Consider the following 25,315-nt stretch of genomic DNA (forward strand, 5'->3'; position numbering starts at 1 on the left):
ATTAGGCTCTCTGGGCAGCCGAACTTTAGGAGGATCTTCCACAGACCATGGCGGTTCACCGTGTCAAAGGCCTTAGTCAGGTCTACAAAGACCATGTGGAGCTCCTTGTTCTGCTCACGGCACTTCTCTTGCATCTCTCAGCAAACACCATGTCACATGTCCCCCTGCCTGAGCGGAAGCCGCACTGAGCCTCAGGAATGACTGTGTTGGAGACATGGTCAACCAGTCTGTTCAGTATGATGCGGGCGAAGATCTTGCCGGCGATGCAGAGGAGAGAGATTCCACGGTGGTTATCGCAGGATGTTTTGTCTCCCTTCCGTTTGTAAATGTGCACAATAGAAGCATATACTTGTAGATGTCAGCCTGGATTCCATCCGCTCCTGGTGCTTTTCATGACGTTGTCAGCTTCATGGCCTTCTGGGTCTCGACCTTGGTGGGAGGGGCAGCTAGCGAGTCATTGACTGGTAGCTGTGGGAGGGCTGCAATTGCCTCGTCAGATACGGACGAGTCCCTGTTGAGGAGGGTGTTGAAGTGCTCTGCCCAGCGGGCAAGGATGTCTTTCTTGTCTGTCAGGAGGGTGGTTTGGTCCGAGGCTCGGACATGAGTTGATCCTGTGACTCTCGGCCAATACACAGCTCGGAGACCATCATGGAAGGTCTTCATGTCGTGAGCATCAGCAGCGGACTGAAGCTCTTCGGACTTTCTATCCCACCAGGTGTTCTTCATCTCACGCAGCCTCTTCTGTACGAGTTGCTTGGTTTGCAAGAACTGGTTCTCCTTCCTCTGGCAGTCTTTATCGGAAATGTGATCCTGATGCCGTATATGCATTGTGTTCAGGAGCTTGGAGATTCCAGAGTCGTTGTCGTCAAACCAGTCTTTGTGGCTCCTCTGTACAAAGCCGAGTGTGTCAGCTGCTGCTGTGTACACAGCATCTCTAACGGTGCTCCATACCTCTTCTACATCAGTCGATGCAGGAATTTCTTGGAGAGCTACTTGGATTTGCTGCTGCAGCACGTCCTTGGTGATAGGGAGGCGGTGGATGTTCAACTTCCTAGGGGGTTTCTGCCTGGCTGGTTGAAGCTTGCATGCAAGTCTGATGTTCATCTTGCTGCGTACCAGGCGATGGTCCGACCAACAGACTGCTCCTCTCATGCAGCGTGTAATGGAAGCATCACCTCTGTCCCTCTGCCGGACAATCACATAGTCCAGCATGTGCCATTGCTTGGAGCGGGGGTGCATCCATGTGTTCTTGTACTTGTCCGCTTGTTGGAAGAGGGTGTTGGTGATGGTCAGTCCATGCTGTGCACAAAGCGAGAGCAAAAGCAGTCCGTTGGAGTTGCACTTGCCAGTGCCGTGCTGTCCTAGGAATTTTGGCCACGATGAGAAGTCCACGCCTACACGGGCATTGAAATCCCCAAGGATGATCAGCCTGTCCTTTCTGTCTACCGCTGAAATGGTGCGGCTGAGCTCCTCGTAGAAAGCTTCTTTGATGTCATCAGGGTTGGTCATCGTTGGGGCATAGCAGCTGATGACTGTGGCGAAGCGATCCTTGGACAGCTTCAGACGCAGGGTCATTAGTCTGTCGTTTATCCCACGTGGAAGGCTATCAAGCTGTCGTGCAAGTTTGGTTCATATGGCAAAGCCCACGCCTGAGGTTCTTGGGGTACCATCTGGCTTCACAATGCGGTAGGTGTAGCCCCCTCCAACTTCCTCCAGCTGGGTTTCACCGACAAATCTAGTTTCGCTCAGGGCTGCTATGTCCACCTGGTAGCGATAAAGCATTCTTGCAATGAGCGCTGTGCGCCTTTCTGGCCTGTCGTCTCTGTCTAAGAGGGTGCGAACATTCCAGGCACCCAGAGTCAGGGATAGACTCCTGGTTCTTTTCTTCTGTTGTTTTCGACCGCTAGTGTTGGATGTCCAAGCAGGTGCGGTTTCCTACTAGGTACTAGGTGAGGCAGGCTTTGTTAAGGGATCCTTTTATCTCCCCTTCCCCATGTGGGGAGAGCAGTGCTGTCCCCGAAAAGGGCTGCTCTGACACTGTGGGAGGATACGGGCGCCGCATCTGCCCCAGTCTACGGCGGACGACCATCACCCCACAGCCGCCTACGTGCAGAGTCGTGACTAGGAACTGCCAGCAGCATCCTCTGCCTGTCCCCGTTACCACTTCTCCATCGCCGCGGGGCTTGGGAAAGCTGGGTGTTGAAGGGCTGGCTCGTTGTTCCGACATTAGCCTGATTGCCTGACCAGCACAGGTGACTTTTTTTTTTAGTGAGGAGGAGTTGTGCAGTCCCTTCCCGGCTCTCTCGCCTACCGACGCTCACAGTCCCACAGGTGCAGATACTGCCACGTGTAGGACGGCCTCGGCAGGTGCAGGTTTTTTCTTCGGAGCTCCGTCTCCTAGGGGGACTTCCAGCCAAGGATAAGAGCTCCCCCTGCCCTTTGGTCATCCTCTTCTGCCTGGTCCGTCGTTGGGAGACTTCACATGCGGCAGGTAGTACTGGGTTACATGGTACCAGTAGCAAGGGCTATGCACCTGACCTGACATACAATCTTAGCTACAGGACAGTCAAAAGGATTTTATTTGGGGTGGGGGTGGGGGGTGCTTGTTTGAAGAGCTTGCATTAAAAAAAACAACCCAGTAAACAACAGTAGATGTATGTTGATAACGACTATTAGAATGCAAAAACTCAAGGTTTAAGACATCAGTTTTTTCATGATCACCACAACATTCGAGACATTAAAACACTGCCTCTCTCCCCCCATCTCCCTCTCAATGATTCGATGAAACATGCACACATGCAACAACATTTAAACAGAAATCAAATCAAATTAATCAAAGGCTGCTTTTGCCACTTGATTTTGACTGTCACCCGTTGACATTGTTTTGACTGCTGTGCGCATGTTATAGTCATGGTTGGATGTTGTCTCAGTTTAAAGAAAAACTCGACTAAAATAAGGGCCAGCGTGAACCAATTTCTTCTCGCCTTAACGGGTTGTCATCCATGGCTGTGATTATGCTAATCAACCTGTGTTTACTCTCAGGCTGAACGGATCAGTGTGTAGTTTTTATTTCCGGCTCAACGCTCGGCTTTTATCGAAGACTGACACCAGCTTGCATTCGGCCTAACAGCAAAGTGAGAGCCGTATGATCAATGCTTTTTGAACTGCAAGTGCAAGTCTTCTACAGCTTAGTCTTTTGTGAAGGAATATGACTCCAAAATAAGAAGGCAAGATTGCACTGGCTTCTAGTGCTGCAGTTTTGAGGGCTAGTTGCCCTTTGGGAACCATCCCAACGCCGACTGTCCTAAAACCCTCTTGGCCGAGAGAGTGGGGATGTAACTTGAGCGAGACACTCTCCACTATAATCTAATTCTCGCTCAGATAGACGGGATGGCTGTTGCCTTCTTGGATGTTCAGGATGGTCTTAGTCGGACTCGACCGACGATCATACATACATACATGCAGACAAACATTTGAACGTAGCATCTTCTAAACTTAGCTTTGGATATAAGTCAGATTTATATCCACATAAGGATAACGCCCAGACACACGCATCTCTCGTGAGCAAGCCCTAGGATCGTGATGACGAGGGGTCACTTGTATGGGTAACAACCGTCTCTTCCTTCTCACAGCTTGACCCTTACCCCTCTGACATCACTTGAATGGGTAACAATCCTCTTTTCCTTCTCACAGCTTGACCCTTTCCCCTCTGACATCACTTGAATGGGTAACAATCCTCTTTTCCTCCTCTCAGCTTGACCCTTTCCCCTCTGACATCACTTGAATGGGTAACAATCCTCTTTTCCTCCTCTCAGCTTGACCCTTCCCCTCTAACCCGACTTGTAGAAGGTCGAGGTCGGTGAGGAAGCTGGGTTGTTGTTTTTTTTTTTCTTTTATACCATGTTTCACCACTTGGACCTCACAAGGAGGAAGGGACAGAAGAGGGTGGGAGTTGGGGGTGGTGGAAGCGGTGGGGGCGGGGGGCGGCCGGGGAAGAGGGGCGCGCGGGGGGGCATAATCCATTAACAGGCAGTGGGATCTCGTTGGCTGTGGGTGAGTCAAACGCCTTGTCTGTTTTCTGACGCAGGGGTAAAGATGCAGCAGGAGCCCAGCCTCAAGACTCCAAGAAAAAGGATACCAAAACGTCCGAAAAACCTACAGCACTTGAACTTTTGGAACAGTGAGTATGGGTCCGGGGGCTTGAGGGAAGAGGTGGAGGGGGGGGAGAGGGGCGGGGGGGGTGAGCAGAGGAGAGTAGGTAAGAGTGAGGAGGTAAGAGACGGATCTGGGGTGTGTGTGTGTGTGTGTGTGTGTGGGAGGGGGGGCGGTTAGGAATAGAAGGGGAAGAGAAAGAAAGGGAAGACAGGTTTATGGATAAAGATGGGAGATCATACAGAGAGAGAGTTGGGGGTGGTGTATCGTGCACCTCAATGTTTTTGTGTTTCATGGCCTCGATTAAAAAAAAGAATTTAAGTATGTTTGTTTGCGCGAACAGCACAGAATATATGTGCGCGCGCGCACACACACACACACAAACTGATCAAACTAAAATCTAATACTTTGACAGATAATGACTATAAAAATTTAGACATTCTTCCGCTCAAAAGTCGACTGTTACTTAACAAATGTATGTGTATGCACAGTATAGCGAATGGAACGGCACCAAAGAAGATAACCCAGAATTTTATTACTAATGAAAATAGACACACTCACAAACTATCTTTTCCACGACCCCGAAACAATTTATATAAATCTAGTTTAACATATTCTGGGGGAACGATATGGAATGGTTTACCTCCTTCTTTAAAGTCATGTCGTCTAAAGCAACCATTCAAAAAAGCACTTAAGAAATATTTGATGGAAAAAATATGATCCCTTGATCCTTCGATTTGACTATCATTGTATCTGCTGTCTATATACTTGTCTGTCTATTTTTCTAACTTTAAACCTTCTCTGTCCTTCTGACTTTCTGTCTCCTTTCCATCTCTCGACTGTTACCTTTACCCGTCTGTCTGTTTCTCTCTCTCTCTCTCTCTCTCTCTCTCTCTCTCTCTCTATATATATATATATATATATATATGTGTGTGTGTGTGTGTGTGTGTGTGTGTGTGTGTGTGCATGTATATATATGTAGCTTTCTCTCTCGTTTTTCCTCTCTCTCTTTTCTTCCTGAATTAAGTTAATGATGTAAGAGTGTCGCATTGCATGTTGTAATCGTGTCAGTATCATATGTAAATTTATTGCTTTTTACGCTTGTATTATTTCTGTTGTTGTTGTTGTTGTTCTCGGTAGAATTTTTGTGTATTTCTTGTAATTGTTTATTTCCATATATCTTTTCCAGACCCCCACTTCCCCCATTTCTTCCTTTTGAAATTAAAAAAAAATAATAATAATTTTCTTCTCTTTTTTATGAGGGCAGGATGTAAAAAAGCTGTATAAGCTTATTCTTTTACCCTCAATAAAGATCATTTTGACTTGACTTGACTTGACTTGACACACACACACACACATGCGCGCGCGCGCGCGCACCTACCTGAACACACATAGTTATTACGTAGACTCACGTTGTGTAAACACACGTGAACCAAAAAAAGGTAGGGTTCAATGTGTGCCAAGTGAACATGCTTCAAGCGGCATCTGGTTGCTGTGGTTAAATAACAGTTTTTTGTTTGTTTGTTTTTAAGTGTGAATGCGGTTGTTCTTTTCTTCTTCTTCTTCTTTTATTCAGTGGGAATCAATGTAAGTCAGGAAGAAGGCTTTACCTCTTTTGTTACGATTTTTCCCTCCTAGCTAAAGCTGAAATTTAGAGATAACATGCTGGCAAAGTTGTGTCCTTGACTCTGATTCTTTCTTCAAAATACTGTCTGTCTGTCTTTCCTGTGTCTCTCTGTCAAAAACTGTACATCGCCAGCAAATAGTGGAGTGTTGCCGTAGAGGTAACGCGTCCGCAAAGACCACGAGAGAATCTGAGCGCACTGGTTCGAATCACACCGGCAGTCGCCAGTATTTTCTCCCCATCTACTAGACCTTGAGTGGTGGTCTGAATGCTAGTCATTCGGATGAGACGATGAACCGAGGTCCCGTGTGCAGCATGCATTTAGCGCACATAAAAGAACCCACGGCAACAAAAAGGTTGTCCCTGGCAAAATTATGTAGAAAAATCCACCTCGATAGGAAAACAAATAGAATTGCAGGCAGAAAAAAAAAGAAAGGAAAAAAACATGGGTGGCGCTGTAGTGTAGCGACGCACTCTCCCTGGGGAGAGCAGCCCGAATTTCACATAAAGAAATCTGTTGTGACAATAAAAGAGTAATACAAATACAATACTAATAGTACTATTTTGTATTGACCTGGTTAAATACATAATTACGGTAGTTTTATTTCGTTTTATGATAGTTGCCAAAATTTCCTCACACCAGATGACTAATAGATAAGGTGAGATAGTATCGCCTTGTCCACAGCCTCTATTACTTAAAAACATAATTGTACACTTCCACTGCGTGTAGCAGTTTCATGTTTGTTTGTTTGGTGTTAAGTTTCAATCTAATTACAACACCCAAACCTGTAAAATCCAGCATATTATCAGACAGCCCATTAAGTGATGTATCAGTCTCTTATCACACTCGATATATTTTCCAAAAACAAGACTCCGTTTGGTTTACTCTGAGTAAATTAGACAGCGCATAGTTTCTTCTAGCTGCTATTCACCCTGTTAAGTCATATATTAGTCTGTTATCATCCCCAGGATGTTTCCAGCTACAAAATTTCGTTTTTGTCTTCTCTGATAAGACTGGAGAGTGCACATTTTCTTCAGGCTGATATTATACCAAGATTCAGTTTTGTGTACAACATTCAATTAGTGTGATGGACCTCTACGTTTAGAAATTATCTCTGGGTTCTTTTCCATTTGGAATACAAAAAGTAATTCTTCTATTATGAGTAAATCACACTTCTGTTCTTTTTCACTATTTTTTTGTGAGTGACTTGGATGCAAATTGCCCCAAGTTGTCTAGAATAAATAAATAGTTACAGCAAATTCACAGATTACATTGTCTCCCCATAACTTTTGTTATTTGTCTATATTTTGAAATATAGTGATCACCCCGTTTAACATATTTTTCTTCGTTATATTCTAGGGCCGAAATGGAAGCTATGGTAAGTTTGAGAAGATCTACTGTATGTTATACACTTCCGATATTTCACATTGCTGTTGATAACTTTATTTACTTCACGTATAATGTCATTGTAATTGTTGAATTGTTCTCATATGTAACTTGCTAAATGGTTTGCTGTTTATCTTGCATTTGCTACATAAATTACTGTTTATCTTGCATACTGATAATTTGTTTACTAACCATAATTCCATTTCTCTGGTTGTTTGCCTGCAGCCGTTTTTCCGTCCGTACCTGTGTGACTAAAGCAATATTTTAGTCGGCGAAAAAGTAAACTCCGATCGGTAAAGCCATTAATGCTCTAAGAACTTTCACATGTCCTGAAATGAGAATTAGAGAGAGAGAGAGAGAAGGGGGGGGGGGTACCTTGTACTTGGCAGCATGAAGTGCAAACACTGCTCTGTTGAAAACTAAAAAAAAGTGAAACAATGAAAAAGGATCAATGAAGCAATGTGAGAAGATGCTAGGGAAGCGACAGAGAGAGGGGGCGGGGGAGAGAGAGAGGGAGAGAGACAGAGAGGGTTAAAAGAAAAGGAAGAAAAAGGAGAAAAAAAAGGAAGATAGATAAGATAACGAGATATCATACCCAAGCTATAGTGGAATCACCATAACCCGCATGCATGCAAGCTACTCATGAACTATATGTAAACCGATAAATGAATCTAGTAACTTGTAATACGGATCGTGTACCAGTAAAATGTACCGTTACAAGCCAGTAATGGTGAAATTTATCCGGCACATTCCTATCATAATTTATTAAATAACCAGTCGGTAGTCTTACTGTTTGGGGAAGAAAGGGCGATCGACTTTTCATACCTTGGTTATTATTAAGTCAACCATCTGCGAAATAAGGTCAGCTGAACAACACCTCGGATTAGTCTAGCTTATTGGAGAAAAAGGCACATATCCATACCTTGAACGAACCTTGGATATTTGAACTCGAGCCCCTTCGAATCCCCCCCCCCCAAACTCCCGCCCCCCCCCCCCCACTCCCCCTAAAAAAAAAAAAAAAAAAAAAAAAAAAAAAACAATTACAAAAAAATCCCACTTTTTTTGGGTCCCTGGGGGTAGACCCATTTAACTGTGATTATTACTGATGTGTGACTGTAATTACTGTGTGGTTTATTTCAAGCTGGTTGTTAAACAATGTTCAAGAATACATGCTGAACGGCTGTGATTTTCTTGCACCGCTTTTATTTGTTTAACATCAGTGGATTTCTTTCATTAGAAGATGATAAAAATATACTGTATTCCAATGCATGCATGCAAGTGAATGGGATTTTTTTTTAGTGTTTTTTGGTTCGTTTGTTTGTTGTTGTTGTTTTTTGGTGTGTGTGTGTGTGTGTGTGTGTGTGTGTGTGTGTGTGTGTGTGGTATTTACAGTCAGAGGAAGATGAGGAGAACGGTACTGGCAATGTAAATCTCTGTCTCTCTCTGTCATTCTTCCATCCCCACCCTCTCTCTCTCTCTCTCTCTCTCTCTCTCTCTCTCTAGTCAAAATACTGTTGACTTTTCTATAGTTAAGAATGATTTGATTATAGTATGACACTTTGGTTATCCTGCTGCTACATATGATTATGTTTAATTGTAGAGTGACATTTCACCTCCCCATTCAACTGTGATTATTGTGTGTGTGTGATTGCAGTGTGGTTACTGTGTACTTTATTTCGAATTAGATTTCAAGCAGGAAATATAGTTTATGAATACATATTGAATCAATGTGGCTTTTGTGCATCGATTTCATGTTTTACATCAAAAATGGATTTTTTAAAAATTGGAGACGATAAAGTAGTATGAAGTCTGGAATGCATATAACGCTGTAACATACACACGCGCGCGCGCGCGTGCGTGCGTGCGTGCGTGTGTTCTCTCTCTCTCTCTCTCTCTCTCCCTCCCCCTCTCTCTCTCTTATTCCTCCCCCCTCTTTTTTTATAATAATTTTTATCATCATACTATAATTCAAATGCTGTCGATTATCCTTATGTCAAGAATTGTGTAATTATTCTATAATTTGACACCTTTATCATCCTGCTTTTAAATATGATTGTTTGGGCTATTTGTAGATTAACATTGCGCTTACCCATTTTACTGTGATTTTTGCATGCATATGACTGTAATTACTGAGTACTTTTTTTAGCATTTAAGCAAAATGTGTCGTTTCTGAATACATATCAAATGAATGCGATTTTCGTGCATCGGTTTTATATGTTTTACATCACAAATGGATTTCATTTATTGGAGATGATAAAGTATTTGGTATTCTCTTATGCATATAACGTTATAACGTATGCATACGCGCGTGTGTGTGTGTGTGTGTGTGTGTGTGTGTGTGTGTGTGTGTGTGTGTGCACGCGCGCGCGCGTGTGTTTGGTGTTTACAGACAGAAGAAACCAACAACCTTATTGGCACGGTAAATCTCTCTCTTTCTTATGCCCACCTCCCCCTCCCTCTTCTTTATCATCGCACTTAAAATCAAAATACTGTCCATTATTCTTTAGCTAAGATTTTTTTAGATTATTCTATAATTTGACACTTTCATTGTCCAGCTTTTAAATACGATTGTTTAGGCTAATTGTAGATTAACGTTTTGCTTACCCATTTAACAACAATGTTGTTTTTGCGTGTGTATGACTGTGACTGCAGTGTACTTTTTTTTCAGGTTAGTATTTAAGCAAAATGTGTTGTTTCTGAATACATTTTTCGTGCATCGGTTTTATATGTTTTCAGTGCATCACAAATGGGTGTCATTTATTGGAGATGATAAAGTATTCAATATTCTCTGATGCATATAGCGTTCTAACGTATGCATACGTGTGTGTGTGTGTGTGTGTGTGTGTGTGTGTGTGTGTGTGCGTGCGCACACGCTCGTTTGGTATTTTCAGACAGAAGAAAACGAGGACGTTACTGCCACGGTAAATCTCTATCTCTCTTTCATATCCCTACCTCCTCGTTCCTTTCTTTATCATCGTACTTTAATTCAAATACTGTCCAGAGTACTACTCAACCGTCTCATAGCGCACCTTGAGCAAGGTCTCCTACCAGAGAGCCAGTGTGGCTTCCGGAAAGAACGCAGGACTATCGACATGGTGTTTGCTGCCATGCAGCTCCAGGAGAAGTGTCAGGAACAGAACGCCGACCTTTACTCCACGTATGTCGACCTGACCAAGGCCTTCGATACTGTTAACAGAGATGGCCTTTGGAGAATCATGGCGAAGTACGGGTGTCCCAGAAAGTTCATCACCATCATACGGCAACTACACGATGGGATGCTGGCCCGAGTCCAAGACAACGGAGAGACTTCAGAACCATTCCCTGTCTCCAACGGAGTCAAGCAAGGGTGTGTTCTTGCCCCCACCCTGTTCAGTCTCATGTTTTCAGCCATGCTGACAGATGCCTTCAGAGACGCTGACGTAGGCATTGGCATCAGGTACCGCACAGATGGCTCACTCTTTAACCTCAGGAGGCTTCAAGCAAAAACCAAGGTGAGGACAGACACCGTCAACGACTTCCTGTTTGCTGATGACTGCGCTCTCCACGCTGCCTCCAAAGCTGACATGCAACACAGTGTCGACAAGTTCTCTGCTGCCTGTGACAACTTTGGCCTCACAATCAGCACAAAGAAGACTGAGGTGATGCACCAGCCAGCTCCAGGAAAGCCTTACGTTGAACCAAACATCTTCATCAACGGGCAACGACTGAACGCGGTGCACAAGTTCACATACCTGGGCAGTACACTCTCTCGCACAGTTGTCATCGACGACGAGGTGAATGCCAGATTCGCCAAAGCCAGCGCTGCCTTCGGCAGGCTCCATAAGAACGTTTGGAACAGGAGAGGCATCACCCTGGAGACGAAGCTCAAAGTATACAAGGCCATAGTTCTCACCACACTGCTCTATGGATGTGAATCGTGGACGGCTACAAACGCCACGCCAAAAAGCTGAACCACTTCCACACCACCAGCCTCAGAAAACTTCTCGGCATAAAGTGGCAAGAGAAGATCCCTGACACAGAGGTGCTCACTTGTGCAAACTTGCCTAGCATCTACACCATCTTGATGCAGGCCCAGATGCGCTGGGCAGGCCATATAGTTCGCACGCCAGACCACCGGCTCCCCAAGAAACTGCTGTACGGCGAACTCCAACATGGCAAGCGCTCCCATGGAGGCCAAAAGAAGCGCTTCAAAGACACTCTAAAAGCTTCTCTGAAGGCCTTCAACATCAGCCACGACATATGGGAGCTGAATGCAATGTACAGACCAAAGTGGCGTTCAGCTGTCCACAAAGGCGCCAAATCCTGTGAGGCCAACAGAATCGCTGCAGCAGAGCAACGCAGACAGGCCAGGAAAAGCAGCGCCAGCAAGTCCCCGACAGCCGCCACCATCCCCTGTCCACACTGCGTCAGAACCTTCCAGGCCTTCCGGATTGGCCTGATCAGTCATCTGCGCACCCACAGAGCCCAACCCACCCACCCACCCCCAGGATGACTAGATGGTCCTCGTCGATCCCGACGGACGAACCACACTCACCCATTTAACTGTTGTTTTTGCGTGTGTATGACTGTGACTGCAGTGTACTTTCTTTCAGGTTAGTATTTAAGCAAAATGTGTTGTTTCTGAATACATATCAAATGAATGCGATTTTTCGTGCATCGGTTTTATATGTTTTGCATCACAAATGGATGTCATTTATTGGAGATGATAAAGTATTTAGTATTATCCGATGCATATAGCGTTATAACGTATGCATACGTGTGTGTGTGTGTGTGTGTGTGTGTGTGTGTGTGTGTGTGTGCGCACGCTCGTTTGGTATTTTCAGACAGAAGAAAACGAGAACATTACTGCCACGGTAAATCTCTATCTCTCTTTCATATCCCTACCTCCTCGTTCCTTTCTTTATCATCGTACTTTAATTCAAAATACTGTCCATTATCCTGCAGTTGAGGATTCTTTAATCATATTAAATCAAAATACTGTCCATTATCCTGCAGTTGAGGATTCTTTAATCATATTAATTCAAAATACTGTCCATTATCCTGCAGTTGAGGATTCTTTAATCATATTAATTCAAAATACTGTCCATTATCCTGCAGTTGAGGATTCTTTAATCATATTAATTCAAAATACTGTCCATTATCCTGCAGTTGAGAATTGTTTAATCATAGTTTGACACTTTGATTACCCTGTTGTGAAATATAATCATAGTTTGACACTTTGATTACCCTGTTGTGAAATATGTTGTTTGATTGTAGAATGACATTTCACGTACCTATTTAACTGTTGTCATTGCATGTGAATGACTGTAATTACTTGTGTACTCTATTTCAAGTTAGTACTCAAGCAAAATAAGTCATTTCTGAATACACATAAAATAATTTGATTTTCGTGCATCTTTTCTGTACTGATGTTTTACATTACAAATGGATTTTTTTTTTAATTGGAGATGATAAACTATCGTGTATTATGGGATGCATATAACGTTGTTATGTATGCATACATGTGTGTGTGTGTGTGTGTGTGTGTGTGTGTTTGGTATTTACAGACAGAAGACGACGAGTACGTTACTGGCACGGTAATCATTTTTTTTTTTGTTTTTATAATCATGCTTTAATTCAGATACTGTAGTTAAGAATTGTTTGATTATAATTTGACACTCACGCTTGTGTGTGCTTCATACAGATAGAAGAAGTGATCATTACTGGCACAGTAAATTTCTCTCTCTCTTCCTCTCTCCTCTTTTCTTCTTCTTCCCTCTTCTTGTTCTTCATATAATCATTATTATTGTTGCTGTGTTGTTGCTGTTCTTCTTCTCACTTATTTTTTATTACTAATATACTATTACTAATATTACTAATCAGAAAAAAAATTTCGTTTCATCGAGTTCCAGTCATGGATGAGGACATTAATGTTTACTGTTGTTCTTCACTGTGGTGTCGATTCAAAAAAAAAAAAAATTTCCTTTGCAGTCGTTGTTCAGACTTGAAATATACAACGTATTCGTGTTTCCATGTGATGTTTACCGTTTCAGATTTTCAGTATTTGTATTTCTTTTTATCACAACAGATTTCTCTGTGTGAAATTCGGGCTGCTCTCTCCAGGAAGAGCTACACTACAGTGCCACCCACATTTTTTTTTTGTATTTTTTCCTACGTGCTGTTTTATTTGTTTTTCCTATCAAAGTGGATTTTTCTACAGAATTTTGCCAGGAACTATCCTTTTGTTGCCGTGGGTTCTTTTACGTGCGCTAAGTGCATACTGCACACGGGACCTCGGTTTATCGTCTCATCCGAATGACTAGCGTCCAGACCACCACTCAAGGTCTAGTGGAGGGGGAGAAAACAGTGGCGGCTGAGCCATGATTCGAACCAGCGCACTCAGATTCTCTCGCTTCCTAGGCAGACGCGTTACCTCTAGGCCATCACTCCACTACAGTAGTCTGTAAGGATAAATTTGTTTCAACGTGAGATTTGTAGTAATCATAGATACATAATTTCTGTTCAAATTTAATTGGTCCTGGTTGTTTTTTTTTATATATACTTATGGAGGAGATGGGGCAGGTGGGTGGGGGTTCCAAACTTTTGTTGACGCTTATTCACATAGACCTGTTCTTTCAGGTGTCTTAGTCTTTGTCATGAAAGTCCTGCTGACAGTTGAGGTCTTAACACGTTAATTGATTAAAAACAAATCGAGAAATCCATGATAATCTCATTACTGCCTCTGCTGATGTGTATGTGGTGCTTTGTGCCCGGGTAAAGACCCAAGAGCTGTCCGACCACGGGAAAAGTAATGATGTCGAGATCAGTCAAGATGATATCGAGATCTCTGGAGGTGAGGCCGGGGTCACTGGAAGTGAGGTCCAGGTCACTGGGGATGAGGACGGAGTCACTGGAGGTGAGGCCGAGGTTGCTGGAGGTGAGGCCGGGGTCGCTGGAAGTGAGGCCGGGGTCACTGGAGGTGAGGCCGGGGTCGCTGGAAGTGAGGCCGGGGTCACTGGAGGTGAGGCCGGGGTCGCTGGAAGTGAGGCCGGGGTTGCTGGAGATGAGGCCGGGGTCCACGGAGATCAAGTCATGGAGGTGTCCACGGAGGAACATCACTGAAGGGGACCTGCTGAAAGTCCTGCCCGACTTGGCAGGGCTGCTCCGGAGGAGGTGGACATGTCCAACACCACTCTGGCCGCAACTGACTCCCTGGACATCTAACAGGAAGGAGTGTGTGTGAGTGTGTGTGTGTGTGTATTTGACAGTTAAGTGAGGAATGAAGGGTGCAGAGAGAGGGGGAAGGTGGAGAGAGAGAGAGAGAGAGAGAGAGAAGCAGCAGCAGCAGGACTGAGGAGGAGACAGGAAGGAAGAGGGTGGTGCAGGGAAAGAGGAGTGTAATGGGCAGAGGCACAGTAAGGAAGGAAGGGTGGGGGTTGGAGGCAGGTAGGTCAACACAAAAGACAAGATGAGAGAAAAAAGAAAGACAACTATATTTCTGCAGTTAATAGACAGCAACACAGCAAGTCCGAAGGAACTGAGAAGCAAAAGCTTCATATTTTTTAGTTACAGGGACTGTGAGTCTGTGTGCATAATACCTCTGTGCATAGGAGTGTGTGTGTAATTGCATGTGTTTATGAGTATGTATGTGTGTATGTATGAACGTGTGTCTGTGAGCATGTGTGTGTGTGTGTGGCGTGCACACGAATGTAAATAAAGAAGTTATCCAGAAGAAAAGTACTCCTGATATCTTCATACCTTTAATTGAATATTACTTGATAATCTTAAAGACCATGTAAGTAATGTGTTCAGTGAAATAGGGATTAAAAAAAAGAAAGAAAAAAAAGAGGACGATTAACCTATGTGGAGGTGGAATAGAATCTATATAAAATCATTAATTTATCTGTGCTCACCCCTTCCCTCCCCACCCTCAAACCACTCTTTTCAGGTTTTTGAGATTTTTCTTTATCACTTATTTCATTATCCTGAAAATCTTCATGCATGTAAGAGCCTTATTTTTAAAAAAATGAAGAAAAAAAAGAATGAAATAGCATTATTCTGCTTATATGGGCTTTTCTTCTGAAAAAAATTACGTTTTTTCTTTGTTTTTGTTTGATTTACTATCTCAGTATATGTCATTCATTGTCACTTTTTGTGCATTCAAAATTTTATATATATATGAATTATGTGAGTCTTGTGTGTTCTTGTATGGAGGAAGAAGGATGACGCGCTAGCATGGTTTTACGTTCATGTGCGTTTGTTTGTATACAGACATGCCTACCTCAGAATGTATCACTGTATCAGTACTTCAGCCTTCAGAATTCCAAACAAACAGAAATTATCTGTAACACCACTTCAAATTTTCTCACAGCCATACAACAGCACACACACACACACACATATATATATATATACATATAGACAAAAATATAACAAAATCACTTTGTTTACACATGTGAGTCACCAAACAAAATCAGAGAGGTTATAACAACTATTTGTTTGCTGTGTATTTGGATGATTCTTATACTTTGGGCATATCACGATAGATCTCTCTCACTCTCTCACACAATGAGAGAGTGACAGACATAGACTGACACTCACACACATATATACTATAAAGAGAACCCTGCTAGGTTTAAAAACAGAAGGAGCATTTGGGTGAATATGCATGCATATTTGCATGATGCATATGTGCATGTCATCTTTTACCACTGAAACATCAACAGATATATTTGAAAATTATATTTCCTTCCATTTTTTTCTTTGTTTTGGAAACTATTGGTCCAGTAAGCTGTTATCTTGTACAAACCCAACATGCCAATAATCAGTTCTTAAAGTTTCATTTCTTACTTTTGTGAATTGTATTTTTTGTAGGTTTTTTCCCCCATAACCAAGACAAATGGGTTGTCTGTGGGAGACAGAAAACTGGACATCCAGGTTAAGTTAAACTATAAAAAAAAAAAAAAAAAAAAAATCATAAGGCAACCAAACAAATGACAATAACAAAATATGGCAACTTCATAGTTTGGAAAAGTGTATTGTTCACAACCAGTTCCTTTTCTTGGGAAGAAAAAGTTGATGTATTATTGTTTCGTTGACTTTGCTTTTGCACTTTATGGGTTGAAAAATTGTGTTGAAACAAGGAGTGACACCAAGACTCCAGCCCAAACAACTTGACATTCGTTACAGCAAATTGATCTACAAGATGACATTTCATTAAGAGACCAGAGCATACTGCTATGTAAATACACATCCATTTTCTACACATGCCACTCACACATATACACAAGTAATTAACTCCAAATACTGCACACACAGAAATCAAACACTTGGTTTTATACGGTTCATTAATTTTATTATCTTCCTCTCTCTCTCTCTTCTCTCTCTGCCTTATAGTGGGGAAAAGAAGTAAGTATGGAAGAAAACACAAAAAATTTTTTTTTTAAAAAGCATCTTTAAAACAGCATCACCATTCACTCTTCAATAAGTTGAGAGATGTATACATGAATATTCCCTCAGTGTCAACTAGATCTGCTCTCAATATCGCTTGTCATCTCATGATTCCTGCATATCCTTCAGTCCCTGTGTTTTCTCTTTCTGCTGCCAGGACTGACTTTGTCTTCAGGATCTGTAACATGCAACACACACACTAATGTATTATTATCTGAAACATCCTTTCTTCTGAATTTCTCTGTGTGAGTGTGTGTGTCTATATATATATATATATATATATATATATATATATTGTGTGTGCGTGTGTGTGTGTGTGAATGTGTGTGTGTGCATTCACTCATGTGTGTTTACATTTATTTGCTTATTTCTTTATTTATTTATTAACTAGTATCTATCAATATTATCATTCAACCTGAATATGCTTGGTTCGAACCTGCTAATGCCTTTGCTTTTTTCCCCAGGAGCTTTTTAAAATTAGATACATAAACACATTTTGACGATTTTTTTTTATTCATTTTTGACTCACTTGTGTAAACAAAGTGAGTCTATGTTTTAACCCGGTGTTCGGTTGTCTGTGTGTGTGTGTGTCTGTGTGTCCGTGGTAAACTTTAACATTGACATTTTCTCTGCAAATACTTTGTCAGTTGACACCACATTAGGCATAAAAATAGGAAAAATTCAGTTCTTTCCAGTCATCTTGTTTAAAACAATATTGCACCTCTGGGATGGGCAAAAAAAAAAAAAAAAAAAAAAAAAAAAAGAAGCCTAATTATATGCAAACTGCATTTACTGCTATATTTATATTTTTTGTATTCTCTAAACTTGGCACTTTGATCTGATATTCTGACCCAACAACAAGAGCAGTCATTATTATCATTTTTTGTTCAAACAGGAACTTCTTTTGCTAAGCATGGAAGTTTTATTTATTTTTGCAAACGTTTTGGTGCGGATAGTAAAAAAAGGGAAATTACTCTGTAATTAATGCTAGGGGACTTAATTTGCTTTAAACTGATCTCTCTCATCTTAAACATTACATTTTGAAATTATACACAATACATGAAAAGCTTGGATTTTTTTTTTTCAGTGTATCACAAGTGAGTCTTGAAGGCCTTGCCTCTCTTGTTCTTTTTCTTTTTTTACTGGATAAATTATGTTTCACAACTAATCTTGAAGGCCTTGCCTCTCTTGTTTTAGTTATTACCTCACTTAGTACTGCCAGTTTGCTCCCCTAATTTTCCTCACAGACGGCCTATTTGTATGGATTATTAAAAAAAATCACCAAAAAACAAATGTCTGAAGTTATCATTTAAAATTTTCCAGACTGATCAGTAACACAGTGAGTTAGTAGGGAACAAAATATGAAACGTCCTTCATTCTTATGCTATCTTCCAGTGAGATGATGAAAGTATCCACAATTCTTGTTCAAAATTTGCATACACTGATGAATTAAAAATGAATCCAGGAAAGCACAATGAGTTTGAAACAGCTTGAATTCAGAACTTTATAAAGCCCTGATGGGCTGCTTCGTCTGAAATGTTGTGACTGGGAAGAAACTGGGTCAGACACTACTGTTGACAAGCACTGTTCATGTAAACCAGTAATCTCCAAAAATTACTGCTCACGACCACAGCAACACACTCGGACTCAGCATACATTGGTCGGAGTGGAAAGCGGTAAAAGTCAGTTAAGGTATTTTCAGCTTACAACGTCATTATGCAAATTAGGTGCCACTCTAAAAATTCAAAATGTTATAAAGTTCCGATCGGGCTCCTAAGTCTGAAACTGTTGTAAACACTTGGGCCTCTCTTGGGCCCATTGTCCAGAGAGAGTTTATTCAATAATCTTAATTATCTATCTTTTCATCTACTTATTTATTCGTTTTCTTATCTTACTTCATTTTATGTTATCATATTTTCCTCTAAGGAAGTTGAACATACCAAAATGATCACAAAAAGACATGTCTAAAAAGCATTGTTATATTTGTATTTGTATTTCTTTTTATCACAACAGACTTCTTTGTGTGAAATTCGGGCTGCTCTCCCCAGGAAGAGCGCATTGTTACACTACAGCACCACCCTTTTTTTTTGTATTTTTTCCTGCATGCAGTTTTATTTGTTTTTCTTATCTTTTTCTACAGAATTTTGCCAGGAAAAACCCTTTTGTTGCCGTGGGTTCTTTTATGTGCACTAAGTGCATGCTGCACACGGGACTTCAGTTTATCATCTTATCTGAATGACAAGCATCCAGACCACCACTCAAGGTCTAGTGGAGGGGGAGAAAATATCGGCGGCTGAGCTGAGATTCGAACCAGCGCACTAAGATTCTCTCGATTCCCAGGCGGACACGTTACCTTTAGGCCATCACTTATGACATACGCAATGAGACAAGCATTTGTATTACTCTTTTTTGTCACAACAAATTTCTCTGTGTAGAACTGGGGCTACTCTCCCCAGGGAGAATGTGTCACAACAATAAGAGCCTCACCCCTGCCCTCCAGTATATTTGCTTTCCTATCTAAGTGGATTTTTTCCATGGAAATTTGCAAGGGACAACCCTTTTGTTGTTCTGGGTTATTTCATGTGCGTTTAGTGCATGCTGCAAACGGGACCTCCATTTATCATCTCATCAAGTGACTAAAAAACATTTGGGGCAATTAAAATTTTACCTCTCGATATAAACTTTTTTTTTTCTTTTTCCAGAAACATAAAGTGCAAAGCGAAATTTTGAGAACGAACCAACCATCCATTTTCCTGATTTTCAGGAACAAATACTGAGAGTCAACAATAAATAGAAAGAATGTCCAGTTTTAACAAGGCCATATTATGTTTTTTTTTAAAGGCATAAGTGTAGAAGGAGAGACAAGGACACTGAAAATATATTTCAGGTTAATACCAGGACCCAATTTCCTGAATATTCAGTTTTCATATTTATGGAACCTTAGCTGAAAGTATGTAACATTGAAACCAGCGCAAGAAATGGACATGAATGCATGCAATCACACAAACAAACGTAAGCACACATACTTGACACATGTATGCTTATTCTTTGTTAAACTACTTTGCAGTCTGTTACTTTTGTCAGTAAAAAAAAAACAAACAAAAAAAACCCCAACCAAACAAACAAAAAAACCTGTGAAACAATGTTCAATGTACAGTCTAAAAACAAAAAGTTGACCATTATTAACATTTATAATCACATCTCAAGAAGTAAAATCCTTACTCTGTGATTTACTGCCTGACGGTGTCTGTGTGGCTGAAGCCGAGGACTCCTCCTTTCTGGCAACCTCTTTCTGCCACAGGGAGTGCTTCACGAAGCGCTTGGCTGCAGCCTTGTCCAGCTTGGGTTTGTTCATGGCGTCCTGGGCCTCTTTTATTCGGCTCATGTAGGAACGGATTCTTTCCTGTGGAAAGAGGGGAAAAAAATGTTAATGTTCTTCATCTAATGATCTACTCTTGTGTAATACAAAATCAAAGATCAGATCAGTACAAGAGATCATCAGTGACTGCAGAAGAAAATGTTAGCACCAGTGTAAAACATTACTAATATTGGTGACTAAGAGTAAGAAATGGTGATAAATCCACTCCAACAAACTTTCCCTCAGACGCCGTAAATCATTATGAGATGACTATAATCCATAGCAGACTTAACCCTTTGAGCCCTGAGTTCTTGAGCAATTTTAATCCTTCTGCCTGAGCTCCAGAGCCAAAATTTGCAAATAATTGGTATTAAACCCTTTGAGCCCTGACCACCGCTTTACCGGTGGTAGAGAAAAATGACATAATGCCTCGGTGCGTAAACACTTGAAGCGTGCAGAGTCTCAACCTGGCCCCATCAGGGCAAAAATCAGGGACAAAACGTGCGAGAAAACAACTGTACACAACGCAGCAAGTAATTGATATGCTTGATGATTTATCGGAAGTAGAGTATGACAATGATTACTCTGATAGTGAGGTGGAATTTGAATCGGATGATTTTGCTACAGATAGTGATGTTGAAAATGAATCTGAGCATGCAGAATCAGTTGATCAAAGGAGGTGTGTCAGGTTGAGACTCTGCATGCTTCATGGTAGAAATCGATCTTTTTTATCCAAAGCACATGCACAAACCACAGTGAAAAGGCGCGGCCATGTTGGTACTACGTTCGCTGACGTCAGAATATTACGGTTTTTCTGACTGGCTCTTCAATATAAGTCAACCAATAGTAAAACACGACACAAGTGTTTACGCACCGCTCAACCAGTGGCTAGGCATAATGTCATTTTTCTCTACCACCGGTAAAGCGGTGGTCAGGTCTCAAAGGGTTAAAACAACAACAAACAATAGTTATTCATACAGACTTTTTTTTTATGATTTCCAATATTACTGATAATAATATGGGTACAGCATTCTACATCTGTCTGGTAATATACATACTTTCTTCTATTTCAAGAGACTGTTTCACAGTCAAAGAATTTCATAAATTATCAATTCTATCTTAAATAATACTGAAAAGTGCTTGGTCAACAATTCCATCAATCATTGAATGTTGACAAGGTGAAGGATACTAGGATCTTCAACATAAGTATTATTTTCTGTGCATACTCAAAAATGGCTAAGACAGATGTAGGTCTGTGTGTTTGTTTGGCTCAAGTTTTGCATCAAAAAACAAACTGCAGTTTACCAGTTCATTCTTCACAGGATGATCCTTTGGGTTGACACCACACACATTGAGGTACACTGAAAACCATAAATGACATTAGTACTAGTAAATCATTGACTTAATTAAACAAATTTTATACTTTAAAAAATTAAACTGCCACCATGATAATGAACACAACATTTAACAAATGAGAAGAAAAAGTGATGTATTCAGTGAGAAGCTTGAAAATTAAACAATTTAATCTGTCCTAACATTTTTCTAGAAATTCTAGGATGAAACATGAACAATCTCATTCTTTCAATAGTTTCATCAGTTTCACACACTTTTTTTTGACTCACTTGTGTAAACAAAGTGAGTCTATATTTTAACCGGGTGTTTGGTTGTCTGTGTGTGTGTGTGTGGTAAACTTTAACATTGCCATTTTCTCTGGAAATACGTTGTCTGCCAATACCAAAATTGGCTTAAAGTTCAACATAGGGTGAAATCACACTAATCACAGTCATACCAATAACAGGTTGTAAGTCTCCCAAACCATTAACGGTTTATTTCGTTGAGATGTTCCGAAATCCGAAAATTCTAAAAACCGCTTTCCACTGAGTTTGGCCGACAAGAAGGAAAGCTGTGTTCAAAGACAACATGACCTAGTCTTTCTTGTTCACAATCAAAAGGAAAGAAACACAAATTCTGGACAGAACACTTACAGTGATACTAACTACACCATTAACGTGTTTACTGCATATATAAATATTCTAAAGTGGACACTGAATTAACTGGAATGAACATAAAAGAAAAATTGAATCGATCGTTTCTCTCAGCTTGTTGTAGACAGGTTTGTGCAGATCTAGAGATCTACAATGTGTTGTGATGTGCTTGAAGGAGATGGCAATGTCTCCTTTACTGTCGAAATAAAAGAATAATCGAGATATAATAAAACACACAAAAATCATTATTTAAACAGTGTTATTACGTCCACTACAATCACATCTATTTATCTCATGAAGAAGAAGATGTCAACACTGCTTTCAGTTTTAAATATAGTCATTTGATGTCAGATGTGCCACAGCCTTGGGGATTAGTCTGCTTGCATCGAAACTGAACTGAGCTGAGCGTGGTTCAATCCCACTTGCAAGGCTTTTTTTTTTTCTTTTTTTTTCCAAACTTCTCCCAAGTTTATTTTATTTATCATATCTAATACAGAGAACTTTTCAACAATTTTTTTAATATCTTTTTTTTTCTCCTCATGATTCCTTTACTGGATAAAGCGTGAAGCACAAGTGAGTCCTGAAAGCTTTGGCTCTTGTTTTTCATGATTCACTAATTCAATCAAGTTGCAATCCGCAGTGTCATCAAGTAGTAATGAAGTACAAAGACAGCTAGCAGTAACACAATTTACAGTGATCTAGAGATCATTGTGTAGAGCTACACTACAATTTAATGACAAATGCACTGCCATTCTCTTCAATATCATATTTGGAGCATAACTTAGCCACTTTATTTCTTTATAATAGAAAGCACCAGGTTTTCAAACTAAATTTATTATTAAAATGACAATAACAAAAAAACAACAAAAAACAAAACAAAAAAACAACAAACAAATAACAATAAACAACAAGAAGCACAGCAACATCAGAGCATGTATCCATGAGTATATATAGTAATATACCACTCAATGATACAAAAATAGTTTCTTATTAATATCATACTCACTCCAGAATAGAGAGTTGATACTGTAAACTGCAACCAGATCAAGCTTAGCAGCATCCAGGGGCCCCAACTAAAAGACAGACAAATTCAAATTTTAATTCTTAATATCATAATAAAAAAAGCAACAACAACAAAAACAAACAAACACCCAACAACAGGAAAACACTGATCCAGTTACAATACACAAATGTTATATGCAATTTTCTCCAATATTCAATTTTATACGAATAACAAAAAGTAATATGACTGCGATAAAACCAAATAAGTAAACAATCATAAAAACAGTATAAAAAAAAGAGAGAAAAAAAGTGCTTTCCTCAATTACATCTTTTAGTTTTACATAAACTGACAAAGGCTTTCAATCATTGAAACACTCGTAAATCATTAAATGATTAATACTTTAATAGTGGTATTAAATCCCAAGCATTTACTTTGGTTTTGCTCATTCTTAGTAAATCTTACTATATTTAAAGCATCACAAAATGCACAAAATTACATTTCTCTCTGCCTAACACTTACAGTTACACTAGTCACAGTCACACACAAACACACACATGATGTCTAGATATATATGGTAATAATAAAAACAATCCTTCATTATAATAAGTGGATTCTGGTTCAGTCATGTTATGATCCAAGGTCTTTTACTATCTTATTCTCCTTTTAATATACCCACCAACGGGACCTACACAATTCACTTTTGGAATATATATTTTGTATTCCACTTGGCGCAACTGAAAATTCACATTTCAATTATTTTCATTCTTTCTAAAATCTTGACAACTCAGGATATTCATATGCCCTCACTGTACGTATTTAGTTATTACAGATTAATGATCATGCTTGGGGTGGATCTGTTGCTCACCACGCAGTTCAGTCTCTCAGTATCATACTTTTTTCAAACTTAAAAAAATTTCAATCAGCAAAGGTTGAGTTTAAGCCATTTAGGGGCCCCTTATTATAATTCTTAATCTTATTATCATTTTATTTGTTCATTTATTTATTTATAAATATAACTAAGGCCACCACATCACATAAAATATTCAGCCAGCACAAATGCTGATGGTTTTCTATCACCTATTAAGATAACTTAATCAAAAGGCATAGAATCATATTGTACAGACTGAAGTTAGATGTCTTCTTCTCAGTTCGTGTTACCCCACTTGCCAACATAACATGGGAGTTGAACTCGGCTTTGCAAATTATTAATCTGGTGTTGAACATCACAGTTCACACAAATGCAGATCTACAGAAGTGTACAGCTCTGCTTGTCAAGCCTCTATGCTACCGTGATCCTGTAACTTATCAAATCTATAAATTAAAGTTAACCTATATATATATAAAACATTCATGTGAGCAGAGCAAAATTTTAATGTATATATATATATATATATATATATATAGGCCTATATATATAAAACATTCATGTGAGCAGAGCAAAATTTTAATGTACCTCACAATGCACCTAAATATGGAAGTACCTTAAAGTACAAGTTGTACGTGTAATAGGAAAGAGAAATGAAATATACTAAATACTATGATTACAAGTTTATACTTTCAGTTTCAGGCTCCCTGAAAAAAAAGTGAAAGTTGAAACGAAGTACGACTTGTTATCGCCATTGTTTGAGTATTAGTACTGTTCGATATTGAATCCAATATCAGTTAACTGATGATAATCGCCACATTGGGTGCCCAAGAAAAGGCAGAAAAAAATTCCTAACAAATATGAGCGAACATGTGCACACAGTCACAGACGTACCTTGTCGATCAAGTCAGTGTACGACGTCGAGAGAAGAGGCTGCAATGTGGATTCCAACTGTGACACCGCCGAATCAAAACTACCCAGTCGTTCTTTCAACTCAGTTGGAATGCCATCTGTTTCGTTAATATCCATCTCTACAATCATTCACTGCAACCAATAATTCAATTAACAGCAGAGTTGTTTGTTTTTCACCTCGGTCCCCTTAATATTAAGAACACGCATCCATGTGACGACCGGAAGCTCACTGATTCGTCTTTTCACAAGACTCCAGCTAAACATAATCTTTTTGCGATGCAAAATTATACACCACTGTTCAAATCTTGAAATGTGACCCATGAGCAAAAAGCTATCGAGGATAGCAATGATAGCATACATGCATTCGCAAAAACTGCCTACAGATGTTACATTTGAAAGAAATTGCAGTAATCTGTTGAAGTTGTTTGTTTTTCAGCCTCCAAGCTCCAGAAAAACCGACACAGGCTCAACCTTACAGCCGGAATTTTTTTTTTTTTTTTTTTTTTCAAACGGGGTTGTTTCCCTCTGGAACAGTTTTCCCAACAGCGTTGTAACTGCACCTTCCATCAACTCTTTTAAAAATCGACTCGATTGCCTCTG

The 25,315-nt window shown here is 40.2% G+C and overlaps 1 protein-coding gene across 1 annotated transcript; it reads right to left on the minus strand.

Annotated features, from left to right (window-relative positions):
• Positions 1-16,519: 16,519 nt before the first annotated feature.
• On the minus strand, positions 16,520-24,955 carry LOC143281749 (nuclear nucleic acid-binding protein C1D-like). Its single transcript, XM_076587027.1, has 5 exons — positions 24,698-24,955; positions 22,942-23,008; positions 21,256-21,311; positions 19,815-19,995; positions 16,520-16,770 (listed from the first exon to the last, which is right to left on the minus strand). Exons 1-5 carry the CDS (start codon positions 24,842-24,844, stop codon positions 16,718-16,720), a joined length of 504 nt encoding a protein of 167 aa, XP_076443142.1. The 5' UTR covers positions 24,845-24,955; the 3' UTR covers positions 16,520-16,717.
• Positions 24,956-25,315: the final 360 nt, after the last annotated feature.

The sequence above is a fragment of the Babylonia areolata genome, chromosome 4, assembly GCF_041734735.1.
Source record: "Babylonia areolata isolate BAREFJ2019XMU chromosome 4, ASM4173473v1, whole genome shotgun sequence".
NCBI classification, from domain to species: domain Eukaryota; kingdom Metazoa; phylum Mollusca; class Gastropoda; order Neogastropoda; family Buccinidae; genus Babylonia; species Babylonia areolata.

Bases quoted from the DNA above. Each gene is read 5' to 3' on its own strand.
- LOC143281749 (XM_076587027.1), bottom strand. From the start codon at position 24,844: ATGATTGTAGAGATGGATATTAACGAAACAGATGGCATTCCAACTGAG. The intron at 21,312-22,941 runs GTGAGTATGATA...TATGGTTTTCAG, and splicing joins TATCAACTCTCTATTCTGGA to TGTACCTCAATGTGTGTGGT. The intron at 19,996-21,255 runs GTAAACTGCAGT...CTCTTTCCACAG, and splicing joins ATCCTGTGAAGAATGAACTG to GAAAGAATCCGTTCCTACAT.